At 50.4% G+C, this 14864-nt stretch overlaps 1 protein-coding gene across 1 annotated transcript in view; it reads left to right on the forward strand.

Moving 5' to 3' along the window:
• RPP25L (ribonuclease P/MRP 25kDa subunit-like) overlaps nt 1-1225 on the forward strand; it is a 7321-nt gene extending 6096 nt beyond the window's left edge. The window contains exon 2 of the mRNA XM_005859512.2: nt 370-1225. Within this exon, the coding sequence (XP_005859574.1) occupies nt 425-916 (492 nt within the window). The 5' untranslated portion in view covers nt 370-424 and the 3' untranslated portion in view covers nt 917-1225. The remainder of the gene's footprint in view (nt 1-369) is intronic.
• Nucleotides 1226-14864: the final 13639 nt, after the last annotated feature.

Below are 14864 nucleotides of genomic sequence, written 5' to 3' on the forward strand. Positions count from 1 at the left end.
TTCGAGCCCGCCCCGCCCAGGCCTTCCCACGCTATGTCTGTGCCCGTGACTTATGCGTATATACACACAAGGCCTTTGGTTGCTCTCTCCACCCACGCACCCTCCCACGAGGAGCATTTTGGCGAGGGCTCCCCTCTGCCTCGGAGCTTGAGGGATTGGGACCTTCCTTAAAGGGCCGTGTTCCGGGAGTTTGGTTCAGTCTCGGGCCGAGGGAGGGTTATGGCCTGTCCGGGGCGATGGGGTGTATGGGGTCCCGCCCTTCCCAAGGCGAGGCCGGGATGGCCCTTGGTCTTGTTCCTGGAGATCTGGGAGGAGGAACAGGCTGCGTCCGGGGGAGCCAGGGTGCGGGTGGCCGGGGGCCCACTGCAGCGCGTTCACCCGATTCTCCTTGCAGCGGGCAGTGAGCTCAGGCAGCAGCCCCGGGATGGAGCACTACCGCAAAGCCGGCTCCGTGGACCTCCCGGCGCCGTCCCCGATGCCCCAGCTCCCTCCGGACACCCTGGAGATGCGGGTCCGAGACGGCAGCAAAATCCGCAACCTGCTGGGGCTGGTGCTGGGCCGTTTGGAGGGCGGCAGCACAAGACACGTGGTGTTCTCGGGTTCTGGCCGGGCTGCAGGGAAGGCTGTCAGCTGTGCCGAGATTGTCAAGCGGCGGGTACCAGGCCTGCACCAGCTGACCAAGCTGCGCTTCCTGCAGACTGAGGACAGCTGGGTACCAGCCTCACCGGACACGGGCCTAGACCCCCTCACAGTGCGCCGACACGTGCCTGCCGTGTGGGTACTGCTCAGCCGGGACCCCCTGGACCCCAATGAAAGTGGCTACCAGCCCCCAGGGGCACCCCCTGGCCTGGGCCCCACGCCTAGCTCCAGCTGTGGCCCCCGACCCCGAAGAAGGGCTCGAGACACGCGGTCCTGAAGACCAGCTGAGCAGGCTGTTCTCCAAGCCTGAATGTCTAGGGTGGCTGTGCCTTCTCTGGAAGCCTCTACAGCTGCTCAACATCCCCAGCAAGACTTGAGTCCACAGCAGTGGGCCTCCCTGTGCTGATTCCCCTTCCCTCTGGCGTATGCCAGGGGCTGCTACAAAGAGTGACAGGTGTGGGCTCTCAGCTGGGTTCTGGTTGCTGAAGAAGGGCTTACTCTGTCTTCCATCGACAGCGCCTCTGATCTGCCTGCAGACAGGTCCAGGGAGGGGGTTAGGAAATAAAAGTTCTGCCGTTTGTCTGTCTGATGAGCCTCCCTCTGCTTGGTCTGCTATGTGGAAATGGGGTTAAGGGGGAGGGGGTCTCTGCCCTTGTCCCCCAGGAGCTCAGAGGCTGGAGACGGGAAGGGTAGGCTCAGGCTATTGCTGGGAGGATCTAGTCGTTAACAAGCCTCAAACAGTAACCTGACTGACTATATCTAGATCCCTGGGTGGGTTTACTGTGTGCTTTGGGCTGGTTTAAGGACTCTGCCAGGGCAGACATTTTTCTCCGTCTGTGGCATATATAATAGTGGTTAAGATTATGGTCTTAGGCACCAGACTGTCTAGATTTGAATCCTGATTCTGCCTCTAGATTATTAGTAAGTTACTGCTTTGTGCCTTAGTGTTCTCATCCATAAAACAGGATATAGTGCTTACCTCATAGGGTTTTTATGAGGAGTGAATGTAGAAATACACACATGTAACTCTTAGATACTACCTGGGCATATAGTGCTACGTAAATTTTAATTGCCTAATTATTAATGACTCAGCCTACAAACATGCTTTTTCTTATCTTAAAAACATACCTTCATCTCATATCTCCCCTCCAGGTTTCATCTTTGCCTTTTTACCCCTGGCTGCTGCTTTTCTGCCTCACACTGGCTTTACACTCTTAGATTCACCGTGTTCAGGTCAGAGGCATGAGGGAAGAGGTAAAGATTGCAGTGGTAACCAGGGGCCTGCAGGGACCAGAGCAGGATTGTGGGCAGTGGTGGACTCAGTGAAGAGGTGAGCCAATTGGGTCTCCCACTGGATTTTTAAAAAAAAATTACATTTGATGTTCAAAATATTAGTTTCAAGTGTAAAGCATACTGGTTAGACATAACTTAGGAAGTGATCCTCCTGATAAGTCTTCCCACTGGATTTTGAGGTCTCCAATGTGTCTAGTAGCCTGAGTGTTCAGTCACCAGGAAAGCACAAAGTTAGGGTTCTTCTAAGCTCATGTTGTAGCAGGGTGGACTCAGCAACTTGAGTGTTGAAGTGATTTTTGGCTGAGTGCGGGCAGGAGGGGTTGAGATGTGGGGGAAGACAGAGTTGGGGGGACTTGAAGCCTTAATAGGGCTTAGAGCAGGGATGAGGGGACCACAGGACCAGCAGGTTGTGGTCAAAACTTTGAACACTGCATCACCCTTTGCTTTCCAAGGTATGTTGCCCAGAGTGATGTGGAAGATCCTGAGGGAGAGGCAGATGATGGAGGTTCAGGGGATATTAGGAGAGACGGGGGAAACTCAGCAGCTGCCTGGCCAGGCCTCTCAAATGTAGAGGGTCATGAAGCATCCAGTATACCCCTAGGGACTGTGGTGGTGACTCAGGTGTCTTGCTACCAGCAACTGCCTGGCTTCTCCTTATTCTCTGTGGCTAATCTAGGTTTTTTGCTTCCTCCCAGTTTCTGCATATTGTCTTTTCTCTGAGCATCTCCACTGGTGTCTTCTACCATCGACAGCTCTTTGAGTGTCATTGATCCCCAGAACTTTGGAACCAGGCTACTTGTAGACCGTTGGTCTTTGGCTCAGCATCCCATCCTGATCCACCCTGCTGTGGCCACAGTGGAATGATCGTGTGGAATAAGCATAGTGACCTATGCTGAAGGAATGATTGAGTAAGGTGCATCACAAGCTCTGGGTATCTAGGAGGGGCTCCCAATTAGGTCCTCATCAGAGGACCACTTGGGATCTCCAGGGTGATGGTAGGGGTAGTGTGGAGAGAAACTGAGCTGGGGTCAAGATCTCTTGGGAAGAACAGGGTCTGCAACTCAGGAAATCAGGAGATAGGCCACAGGCTGAGGAAGGGATGGCTAGTGATTCTGGGGCTTTTTCTCTCTTTGTTTTTTATAGGGCCCAACTGGGGCCTAGAAAAGGAAATGTGAGGAGGGAGCAGAGAGAAGTGAGGCCTTTAGCGGTTGGAAAGAGCTTAGGAAGGAGCTTGAGTTGTGTATAAGTGCTGATTCAGGTATTTGGGCTTGTTTTTTTCTACTCTATTGTTAAAGCCACTGCAGTATGTCATTTGCCTCCATTTTTTTTTTTTTTTTAAGAAAAGGTTGTGCATGCCCAGCTGGCATGGCTCAGTGGTTGAGCGTCAACCGAAGAATCAGGAAGTCACAGACACATGCCCGGGTTGCGGGCTCAATTCCTAGTGTGGGGTGTGCAGGAGGCAGCCAATCTCTCATCATTGATGTTTTTCTCTCTCTCTCCCTCTCCCTTCCTCTCTGAAATCAATAAAAATATATTTTTTTTTAAAAAAAGAAAAGGTTATGCCACTCCTAAACAGCTCTTTCAAGAAGTTGGATTGTGAATTGGTGGAGAGAGGTGATAAATAGCTGGAGAGGAATGTAGACTACAGAGAGAATTTTATTTATTTTTAATGAGTTGGCAGAGATTTGAACATGTTTGCAGGCTGACAGACAAAGCTTCTGATTTTCCTTATCCTGCCCCCCCCCATTTTTTTAAAATTTTAAATGTAATTTACTTCTTTCATGTTTTTGTTTATCTGTCTCCTCCTGATGAGAATGTTAGCTCCAAATGAGCAGGAATTTTTGCTTTGTTGAATGATGTAACCTAAGGATCTTTTTAATTTTTTTAAAAAATATATTTTATTGATTTTTTACAGAGAGGAAAGGAGAGGGATAGAGAGTTAGAAACATCGATCAGCTGCCTCCTGCACACCCCCTACTGGGGATGTGCCCGCAACCAAGGTACATGCCCTTGACCAGAATCGAACCTGGGACCCTTCAGTCCGCAGGCCGATGCTCTATCCACTGAGCTAAACCGGTTAGGGCGATCTTTTTAATTTTTGTTGTTAATCTTCACTGGAGGACATTTTTTTCCATAGATTTTCAGAGAGAGTGGAAGGGAAGGAGGCTGGGGAGAGACAGAGAGAGAAACATCTATGTGAGAGAGACACATCCATTGGTTACCTCCCGTACACGCCCTGACCAGGGCAGGGGATCGAGCCTGCAACCAAGGTACGTGCGCCTTTGACTGGAATCGAACCCGGGACCCTTCAGTCCACAGGCTGATGCTCTATCCACTGAGCCAAACAGGCTAGGGCTAACCTGAGGATCTTGAACATAGTAGGTGCTTAATAAATATTTAATGAGTGAATGAATGAATATTGAGCCTCCACGTATGTCACCACACCCAGATCTCATCCCATGCCCAGATTAGTGGGCAAGATTCAAATTAATTCACTGGATAGCCTTAAAGGATCCCCTTGATTGGTCACTGCCATGGCTCAGCTCATCTTTGGTTTGGTCCCTTGGGACCCTGGGCTCTGGTCACACTAATGCCTCACTCTTCCCATATAACATGAGACTTCTGCCTCTGAGCCTTTGCTCTTCCCATTCTGTCTGTTAGGAACTCGACAAGAATGTTCAAAGGATACCAATGCTGGGCTTGGGGCATTCCTCAGGGCCTACCTCCCCATTCCCCTCTGTTTGTCTAGATAACCAGCCTGGAGCTCATGGATCAGGCCTAGTTCTGTAGGATATCTCCAGCTCCCACTTGGGTATTTACACTGGGGTGAAGTCTGGCTGCACTTCTGAGTCTGGCCACGAGGTGGTAACATTCTCAAAGGGATAGCCCATCCCTTCCTTTTGCTGTCTGCAGAGGTCCCCAGGAACGTCAAGACAGAGAGGGTAGTCTAGGCTTGAAATTTGGCCCTCAGTGGGCGCAGTGACCTCTCAGTTATTCAACAAATAGTTAATGATCACCGATAATGTAACAAATATCACTGGGTTTGGAACCTCCAGTCCCATGAAGACTATAACCACATATACTAGTACAGATAATTTCACTATTGGTGTGATGAGTTCAGAGATTAGGGAAGTTCATTAGACTTCGAGAGTTCAGAGCCCCTTGTCCAATCTTTAGGGACAGGCAAAGAAGAAGAGGAAGTGATGCTTGTATAGAATCGAGAGAAAGAAGTGGAAAGGGCATTCTGGGTAAAGTGCAGGCATGAACTAAGACATAGAGGTGAGAGGAGCAGAGAAGTGATCACTGGAGTTTGAAGTTCAAGGCAGGAGCTTAAGGAATGAGGCTCAGATGTGAGGGGGGACCAGACTGGAAGGGCCTAAGTGCCTGGCTAAGGAGCTTGGACTTTTTCTTTAGGGTAATGGAAAGTCACTGAAGGCTTTAAGAAGGAAGAGATGTCAAATATAAGATTAGTATTAGATAGCTCTGGCTGCTACAGTGTGGAAGGTGGGTTGAGGGCACAGGGCAGGAAGAGCAGTGAGGAGGCTGTCATAGGGATCCAGGGGGAGATGGTGAAACCAAAATATGGCTGTATCAGGCCCCAGAGAAGCCCCGCCTTGCCCACAAGAATTTTCAAGACCTGGCACTTTGAAAGGATTCTTGGCCCAGTACGCTCTCCCCCACCATTTGAGCCACCGCAGTCCTTCTGTTCTTGAGGCTCCTTTTGGCTCTATTCTAGCTATGATTATTCTGGCTAGAACCTGGGGCTGTCAGTTTCCACACGGAGGCCACAGTGTCCTAGGTTCCTCTCTGTAGATCTGTCAGCCTTGAGCTCAGCCTACACCCCAGTGATCCTTTCATGAACTCCCTTCTTTGACAGAAACACCCAGATAGACGTGTGACTTAGGAGCCTCCTCCACCAGGGAGCCAGGGTGAGCATTGGTCACTCCCTGCACCAGAATTCATGTGTACACACATGTGAGCACATGTGAGTGCATGCATGCACGTGTACCATTGGCAATACTCATGCTGAGGGAAGGGCATCCCAGGCAGGCAGAGGGGCATCACCTGAGGAAAGGTGTGGAAGTAGGGGAGTGCAAGGCATTGCTTGGGGAGCAAGGGGGAATGTTGTTAGCAGGGTCGGTCTGGCAGGGACAGGTCAGAGTCAGTGGGGGGGTGGAGGAGGGGTCTGGAGCCATGGCCGTGTACTACATGCAGGGAGCACCAGAGCCAGGTTTTGAGCAGGGACTGGGAGAGTCACCTTCACTCACAGTCTCATGAATATGCACAGAACCTGTTGAATTATGCAGAAAGAAAGGATGTAAATGTATATGCAAATTTGGTGCTGCCCTCCCTGTTGCTATGGAAACCAAAGAAAAGCAAGGGGGGCCCAAACCCTGGGGAAACCAGGCTGGAGAGATGGGAGAAAAGGAGACTCTCCTCTGTCCTTCGCTCTTCCCATTCCTGCTGTTTTGATCTCTTTCTTTGCCTCACTCTGTCTTTGTCTCCCTTTGCCTTGCTCTCTCTCCATTTCTCTGCCTCTCTTGATCCTTCTGTCTTTATCTTTGTCTCTGTCTCTCTCTGTCTTCTCCATCTCTATTTATCTCTCCTGTGGGTTTTTTTGGGGGGTGGTGGTGGTGGTGTTTGTTTGTTTGTTTGTTTCTCAATCTCTGTCCGTGTCTGTATATCATTGACTCCATATCACTGTTGTTCTGTGACTCTGATACACTGTTTTCTCCCTGACTTCATGTGTCTCCCTGTCTCTGTCTCTGTGTCTAATCCCATGGGTCTCCCTCCTGCATCTCCTGGTCTCTGTGTCTCTGACTCACACCTTTCTTTCTCTGTATCTCTATTTTTGTGCCTGACTGTCTCTGATTGTGTCTATTTCTTGGTCTCTCTCCCAGGTTCTCTTGCCTCTCTTTTGCTCTGACCTGTCTCTTTGAACCTCTTATCCCAATGCTTGTCTCTAACCGATGGGAAGACCAGGAAGCTGCACATCTGTCCTTGCCTGATGGGATGTTCCACCCCTGGCACAGCTGCCCACATGTTCAAGGATTCCTAGGTGCTCTCCCCACATAAAATCCCTTTTCCAGGCTGGCCCGTCACAGTGCTGTCACAGGAACTCTGTGACAGGCCCAGGCTGGCTGCCAGGACACCAGGGCTCCTGTCCCAGCGTGTGCCTGCTGAGTGACCCTGCCTAGTGTTTCTCCCTCTCTGGATCGGCAGTCTCAGCTCTCTCTCCGTGAAGTTGGTGAGCACCTTGAGGAAATGATGTGTAGGGAATGGGAACTGAGAGACAGGTCTTAATGGTTCACACATCTGGCCCTTTGCCCAAGGGCTGACGTGAGGGGTCTGGCTGGGGCCCAGGTATGGGGGTGTCTGGGGCTAGTTGAGACCAATCCTAGCCCCCAGAGAAGCCTCTTTGCTAAGCCACAGAGTCAAGCAGGAGTCTTCCCACGGTCTATCCATGCTCCTGTCTGCTATAGTCTCAGCCATCCAATTCCCTATTTGAGGCCCTTTGTGTGCCTGCCTTCATTTGCTTTATAGTTCTAGAGCACCTATTTTGCTTTTATTTTATTTTTTCCATTGCGAGGATATTTTCCCATTGATTTTTAGGGAGAGCAGAAGAGAGAGGGAAAGACAGAGAGAAACATTGATGTGAGAGAAACACATTAATTGGTTGCCTCCTGCATGCCCCTGACCAGGCTGGGGAGGAGCCTGCTACCAACGTATGTGCCCTTTGGTTCACAGGCCGATGCTCTCTCCACTAAGCCAAACCGGCTAGAGCATAGAGCACCTGTCCTACACCATTCTCTGCCTTCACAGATCCACAGTGATATAGAAATTACATCTGGACTTTTCATGTCCTCCCACCTCCACAAGAAGAGGCTCTTTGGTCCAGGCGAAGAACACAAGATTCTTCAACCCCATACTTTCCTATCCCTGGCAGCCTCAGTTTGAAAATATAAAGCATATGCAGCTGCCAAAGTCATGGACCAAAGTTAATAGAGAAAGAGAGAGAGACAGAGATAGAGACAAGAGAAGCTGGATCTATGGAGGCAGCATGCCTCCATACAGGGTTTGGGATGGGGTATGGGAAGCTCAGAGCAGGACTTGGGGTGAGGATGGGCCAGAGTACTTTGAGGGCAGGTAAGCCACCTTATGTAGAGGTGGAGGGCTTCCCCTTTTGGTTCTGGACTCTGGGCAGGTTGCCTTACCTCCAGGCAGGCATTAGACATGGGGGGTCTGGCTTGGGCCCAAGTGTGGGGGCGGTCAGTGCAGTCAGGGCAAGTCCCCCTTCCTCCAAGAGGCTGCCAGGCTGAGCCCCCAGCTTTCCTCCCCTCCAGAAAGAACACAGACACAATCACTCTTCCCATCGACTGTGATTCACCCATGTTCAGGCCCAGGCGTGATCTTGCTTCCAGGAATTCCATGTTTGAATTAAAAACCTCCCAGACATCCCATCCCACCCCACCTGGGCCAGTTGTGCCAATGGGGGTTGGAACAGGGTCAAACAGGGCTTGCTGGGGGTGGGGGGTGGGCTTCAGACAGAGCCAGATGCAGGGAGAGAAAAAAGATCAGGAGAAAGGTGGAGAGACAAAGACTGAGAGGCAGAGGATAATGTAGATAGAGAAGATGGGGAGAAAGAGAGACAGGGAGAAGGAGAGACATAGAGACATCCGTGGGGAGAAAGCCAAAGCCTGCAGATGAAGGAGACTCTAGTGCCCACCAGGCTGGTGCTAAACACTTGACTGGATTATCTCATTTAATTGCATCTTCACAAGAGTCTTAGGAAATATGCACTGTTATGATGCCATTTTACTCCGGAGGCAATTGAGGCACAGAGACATTACATCACTTGCCTGAGGCCACAAAGCCAGTCAGTGGTGGAGTTAGGTATTTGAGCCCTTTGCTCCACTGAAGAGCCAAGGCGAGAGACAGATACAGGGACAGAGGTGGGGACCGATTCTCATACCAGCACTCCTGGGGACTCTGGAGTCCAGGAGTCATCTGGCAGGGGGAGGGCTTTCCCATCAGGCCCACAGACATGAGGCTTCCTGTTCTTTCTGTCAGAGAGACACAGAGGGAGAGAGAGAGACAGAGAAAGACATCAGAGGAGAGAGAGAGAGAGAGAGAGAGAGAGAGAGAGAGAGAGAGAGAGAGATATGGAAGGGGAGCTTCAAGCCTCGGAATCCCTTCCTCCTTCCTGCCCCCCTGGCGAGCAGCCTGTCCTGCTTGTGCTTAAGCCAGCACCTTGTTCTGGTGGTGCCCGGGCTTTGAGACTCATCCTTTCTTCCCCACACGTTTACTGAGCACCTGCTGTTTGAGAGGTACTCCTGCCCCACATCTCCTACCTTTCTCTTCTCTTTCTCTATTGAAAAATCCTTTCCATTGTCTAACTTCAACCCCCTGGGATACGTTCTGCAATAAAAGATTAAGATGAGAATTTGGGGACAACTCGATATGGGGGGTGAAGGTTAGTCTACCATACACTGGGGTTGTCTGAGCACAGAGAAGAGGTCCCGAAGGCTGGCTTTGGGTGTCTTCTGGTTTGGAGGCTCCTTCTAGTTGGTTTGGGGAGAAGGGTCATTGGCCCAGCTGGTGGGGGCCTGGAGAGCTGAGCTGTCAGCAGCCGGGAGGATGGGGGAGAGAAGAAAACCAGGAGCTATCCTGGGGGAGCTGGGGAGTCCACGTTATGGTTTCTAATGTCTTAGTCCTGGTTTCAATTACCGCCAGGGCCCCCAGGATTCCCTGACCACTGTAGGCTCCCAAGCTAGAGGAAGGCTCAGGACCCTCCTGGGAAGGCCGGAAACCAAGGCTCAGGGGTGGAAGACTGGGGGCAGGGCAGCTTGTTCTCATCCTCTTCTTACCTCTTGGTCTGAGAGAGGACCCCAGACCAAGAAGGGCTCTGGGGACAGCGGGAAGGCTGGGGAAGAAGGGCCTACACCAGCTGTGGGCAAACTACGGCCCGCGGGCCGGATCCGGCCCATTTGAAATGAATAAAACTAAAAAAAAAAAAAGACCTTACCCTTTTATGTAATGATGTTTACTTAGAATTTATATTAGTTCACACAAACACTCCATCCATGCTTTTGTTCCGGCCCTCCGGTCCAGTTTAAGAACCCATTGTGGCCCTTGAGTCAAAAAGTTTGCCCACCCCTGGCCTACACTGTGCTCATGGGCCCCTGGTGAAGGGTATACATCAGCCAGCTCCATGGCACCAGCTCAGTCCCACTGGCCCCATCTCACTCCCAGCTCTAATGCCCAGGGCCCATTCTGGCCTCACCTGGCTTCTTTTTGGTCCTGTGACAACCCTGACTCCTGGCTCTCCTTGAACCGCTCTGTCTTCTTTTTAAAAAATCCTCAACCGAGGATATCTTTTCATTGATTTTTAGAGAGATTGGAAAGGAGAGCGAAAGACAGAGAGAAACATCGATGTGAGAGAGACACATCAATTGGTTGCCTCCCACACACACCCCAACCAGGGCTGGGGATCAAGCCTGCAACTGAGGTATGTGCCCTTGACCGGAATTGAACCCAGGACCCTTCAGTCCATGGGCCGACACTCTATCCACTGAGCCAAACTGGCTAGGATGAACCCCTCTGTCTTTTAATCACGGTTCCCAGGATTTCAGCTGCAACCCTTTCCTCCCCTGCCTTTCATCACACCCTCTCCCTGCTCCCTGATCTTGTTCTCTCCCAGCATCCTCATGGTGCCCAGGTCAGTGTAAGACTCTGACGAATGCCCATGCAAGCAGCACTAGTGCAGAGGGTACTGAGGGCACTGGGAGCTGTTGGACAGGGACAACACACCTTCAGCCATCCAGTGAGCCCTCTCAGCTTCTCTGTTCTTCCCTCCTTGCCCCTCCTGGCCATCATCCCACAGACCCTTCAACTGGGCATGTCAAGCCCCAACTCTCTCTCCAGCTCAGTGAATGGCACTGTCATCTCCCAGTCATCTGTGCTTTTGTATACAATGTTCCCTCTGTGCCTGGCACACAGTAGGTGCTAATAAATGTCTGTTAAACTGAATTTGATTCTCTTTTCTCTTTTGGACTTCCTGCCTCCCCCCCCCCCCCCCCCAACCCCCCCCCCCCCTGGGCCTGGCTGTGACATTGTCTTCAATTCTCTAATTTTTCTTTAACAAAACACAGAAGTTGAGTTTCAAAGGGGTGGGGTGGGGTAGATTGAGAGCCTCTTTTCTTCCCTCCCTCCCCTGCCCTGGGAGAATACAGGCTGGCTGGGAATGGAGCTGTGGAAGACGAAGGGAGGGAGCCAATCTTGGGGCCACATGGCCACCAGTTCATCAGTCCTGTTTGGAAATCCCCGTTATCAGGGAGGCAGCTTTACAGCAGCAGAGATCAAGGTCAGACTCTGGGCTGGCACTGGAAGGGGACAGTCCTCTGAAGACATATGCCTCCTCCATGAAGAATGGGTAGTGAAGGAGATCAGGGCCCACTGGGGTGGGAAGGGAGGGAAAGGAGGGAGAGAGGGGGAAGGGAGGGACTTTGTGCTTCTGAGCAGGGAATTAGTTTCATGCAAATTTTTGCAGCACAACATGAAAAACTGCATCTGTGATTTTGCAAGTCTGTGCCCCTGTTCCCACCTTCAAACACATATAGGCCCCTAGTGTCCCCATCCTCCCTGTGCCTCTCCTTCTCTGGATCTCTACCCCTCCTCTGACTATCTGCTTCTCTTTCCAAACTTCACCCAGACCACAGGATCACCCAGGAGGAGGGTTCTGGGGAGAGCAGACACTGAACTAAGTGTCTCAGGGCCTGTTCTCTATGTAAAGAGTGACATGGGGTTCCTCCAGGGTTCATGGGAGCAAATGGAGAAGATGAATCTGAGTGCCTCCTGTCCTCTGTCTTGAGCCCTATGGCCCTGCCCCAGATCAGGCTGGAGGTCTCTCACCTATGGGTCACTGCAAATACCTCCTCCCTGGCAGCCCCACTTCCAGCCTTAGCCTTTCTCACCACCCTTTCTGAATGATCTCTCTAAAACAAAAACCAGGTTCCACTCCTCACCTACTTTATGCCTTTCCAGGCCTGCGTGGCCTTGGCAACAAAGGTGCTTCAGGATGTGGTCTCTGAGCCTCTCAGCCTGCCTTCTGGGTCTCTGTTTAATCCCTGACTGGATACCAAACCCTGTTTTCCATCCCTCGAGGCTGTGAAGCACCCAGATGGGCTTCCTCTCCATGCCCTGGGACTTGACTCCCAGGTCGATGTTTCCTGTTTGCTTGCTTGCATCATTCATTATCTGTTTAAACCTATTTTCAGTTTTAGGAGCCCCTGTTCTATGGCAGACCTAGCTCAGAGGTTTCAGAAGATGGAGCTCACACAGGCACCACACAAGTAACTAGGTAGGTAAATGTTGCCGTAACTGGTTTGGCTCAGTAGATAGAGCCTTGGCCTAAGGACTGAAGGGTCCCGGGTTCGATTCTGGTCAAGGGCATGTACCTTGGTTGCGGGCACATCCCCAGTAGGGGGTGTGCAGGAGGCAGCTGATCGATGTTTCTCTCTCATTAATGTTTCTAACTCTCTATCCCTCTCCCTTCCTCTCTGTAAAAAAATCAATGAAATATATTTTTTAAAATGTCATACTAACTACTATAAGGAAAGGGTATGGCGCTATGGGAGAGGACAAAGGGGCTTCGTCTAGGCTTCTCTTAGATGACATTTAGGCTGTCACCTGTTGCCTGAGGGGGCTATGGAGTTAGCTACTGCATTCTCACATGGATAAATTATATACTCACCATCTTCCCTGACTAGAATGTGAGTCCCATGAGAGCAGGGGATTTTAAAATATTTTTTAAGGCAAAAAGTAAACAGTAAAATGCACAAACCTTACGTGCACAGCTCAAATTTTGACATATGTTGTACACTGTTGCACCCTCCCCCCAACAAAGATAACTGCAATTCCAACTTCTATCACCATAAATGAATTTTGCCTGTTTTTGAGCTTTATATAAATGAAATCACTTAATATGTATTCTTTTAAGTCTAGTTCTTTTTTCCCCCTTTGCTTAACATTTTGTCTGTGAGCTTTATCCATTTTTGTTGTGTGTAGCTATAGTTGATTCTTTTCCATTGCTGTTATTATATCACAATGCATGCATCCATTTGAATAGTTTCCAGTTTGAGGCTATTATGAATAAAACTGCTATGAATGTTCTTTGTGAATTTTACAATGATTTCTTCTGGGTATATATCTAGGAGTGGAATTGCTGGGTCATAGGGTATACATATGTTCAGCTTAGCAGATCTTGCCAAACAGTGTTTCAAAGTGGTTGTACCAGCTTATACTTGTACCAGCAGAGTGTGGAGTTCTAGCTGCTCCACATCCTTGATAGGGCAGGGATTTTTTATTAGTTCAGTGCTGTATCCAATCATTTAGATCAATGCCTGGCATTTAGTAGGTGCTCCATAAATATTTATTGACTTCCTTATGAATGGGGGAGCCATCAGCATTCCTGGGGTCCTGCTCTGGCCCTGGCACTAACTTGCTGTGTGACTCTGGGCAGGTGACTCTCCCTTTCTGAGCTGTTTCCCTATCTGTAGCTTCAGGAGACCAACACTAGGGGCATTGCCAGCTGTGTGCTGTGAAAGCTAGATACCTGTTTATTCATTCACTGCACTTGTGTTTATTAAGGTCCTACTATGTACCAGGATGGTGAGGACAGGATCTGTGACAGCCTTTTTCAGGTTAGCCAAAACCAGGGGTCACTGTCCATCTTGTCCCCACCTCATCCTCCTGGAGCCTGCCCCACCTTCCTCTGTCCAACCCTGACCCCAGGGGGAGGGGGTCTGGAGCAAGCTTGTGGATGGAAAATGTGATTAATAATCAAAAAAACATCCAAGAGGAAGAGACCAGGAAAACAACTTGGAGAAGGCTCCTTGCCCAGGGGAGGGGGGCCATGTCCTGGGCCTTGGGACAGCTCCGGCCGCCCTTTCTGCCGCCCTTTCTGGGACGCTGCCACAGGAGTGGGTAATTTTAGCCAAAAGTGGGGGAAAAAAAGCCACCGTAATTATTTATGAAAAATATGCCCCCCAATGTAAATTATGCTTCCCCAGGGGCTATCCATTAGTCTGTTATTTCCATCCTAGTGGTCCCCCTACTTGGTCAGGCTGGGGGACCCTGGAGACACTGGGCTGGGGGCAGAGGAGACATTTCAACATGAAATGTTTTGTTCATTAACAGAGAACTTAGGGGGAAATTCCCTTTTTGCCTGGGCCTCAGCAGCGCAGGCAGATACTCAAAAGCTATTATATTTAAAAAATAAAAGAGTCTGGGCTGCAGAGTGAGGAGGGGGCTTATGCTGGGGGGCAGGCATGGACGTTCTCTCCCCTTCTCTTAGACTCTTGACTTCCATGGGTTTCCTGAGCCTTAATCCTCCCTCCTTTTGGAGATTTCATCCTCAGTGTCTCAGGTTGCCCTCAAGCTTCCTTCTTTGCAAAACAGTAGGAACTGGGGTTAGACTAGAGTTAGAACTTCCAACTAAGGAGGAAGGAAGGATGTTAAAGAGAAGGAGGGGAGGACTTGGATCTCTCAAGTAATTTGGAATTCTGAGAGAATATATTGGGATCAGTTGGCAGCAGGTCTGAGCGGGGGGTGGAGGGATCTGGAACAGGAGTGAAATCACCTCTTTCTATCAGGGTGGCTTTAGAGGGGAGGGGGGAAGAGGAGTCAGCTCCTGAGAAATGAGGGGCAATTCCAGGCTGACTGCGTACATTCTCCCTGAGGGCTTTAGCCCTCGCCTATTCTCTAGCTTTAGGAATCTTTGCTGTTTTCTGGTGCCAGAGGTTGGAAGGTCAGGGCACACTTAGGTGGAGGTTCAGATGACAGGATTCCAGAGGATGGGTGTGTTGTGAGTGGGCCTAGTGCTGTTCCAGGCTGGTGCTGGGAGCCGCCTCAGGATGGAAGTGAGTGGTCCG

The sequence above is a fragment of the Myotis brandtii genome, unplaced genomic scaffold (genome assembly GCF_000412655.1).
Source record: "Myotis brandtii unplaced genomic scaffold, ASM41265v1 scaffold1270, whole genome shotgun sequence".
NCBI lineage: Eukaryota > Metazoa > Chordata > Mammalia > Chiroptera > Vespertilionidae > Myotis > Myotis brandtii.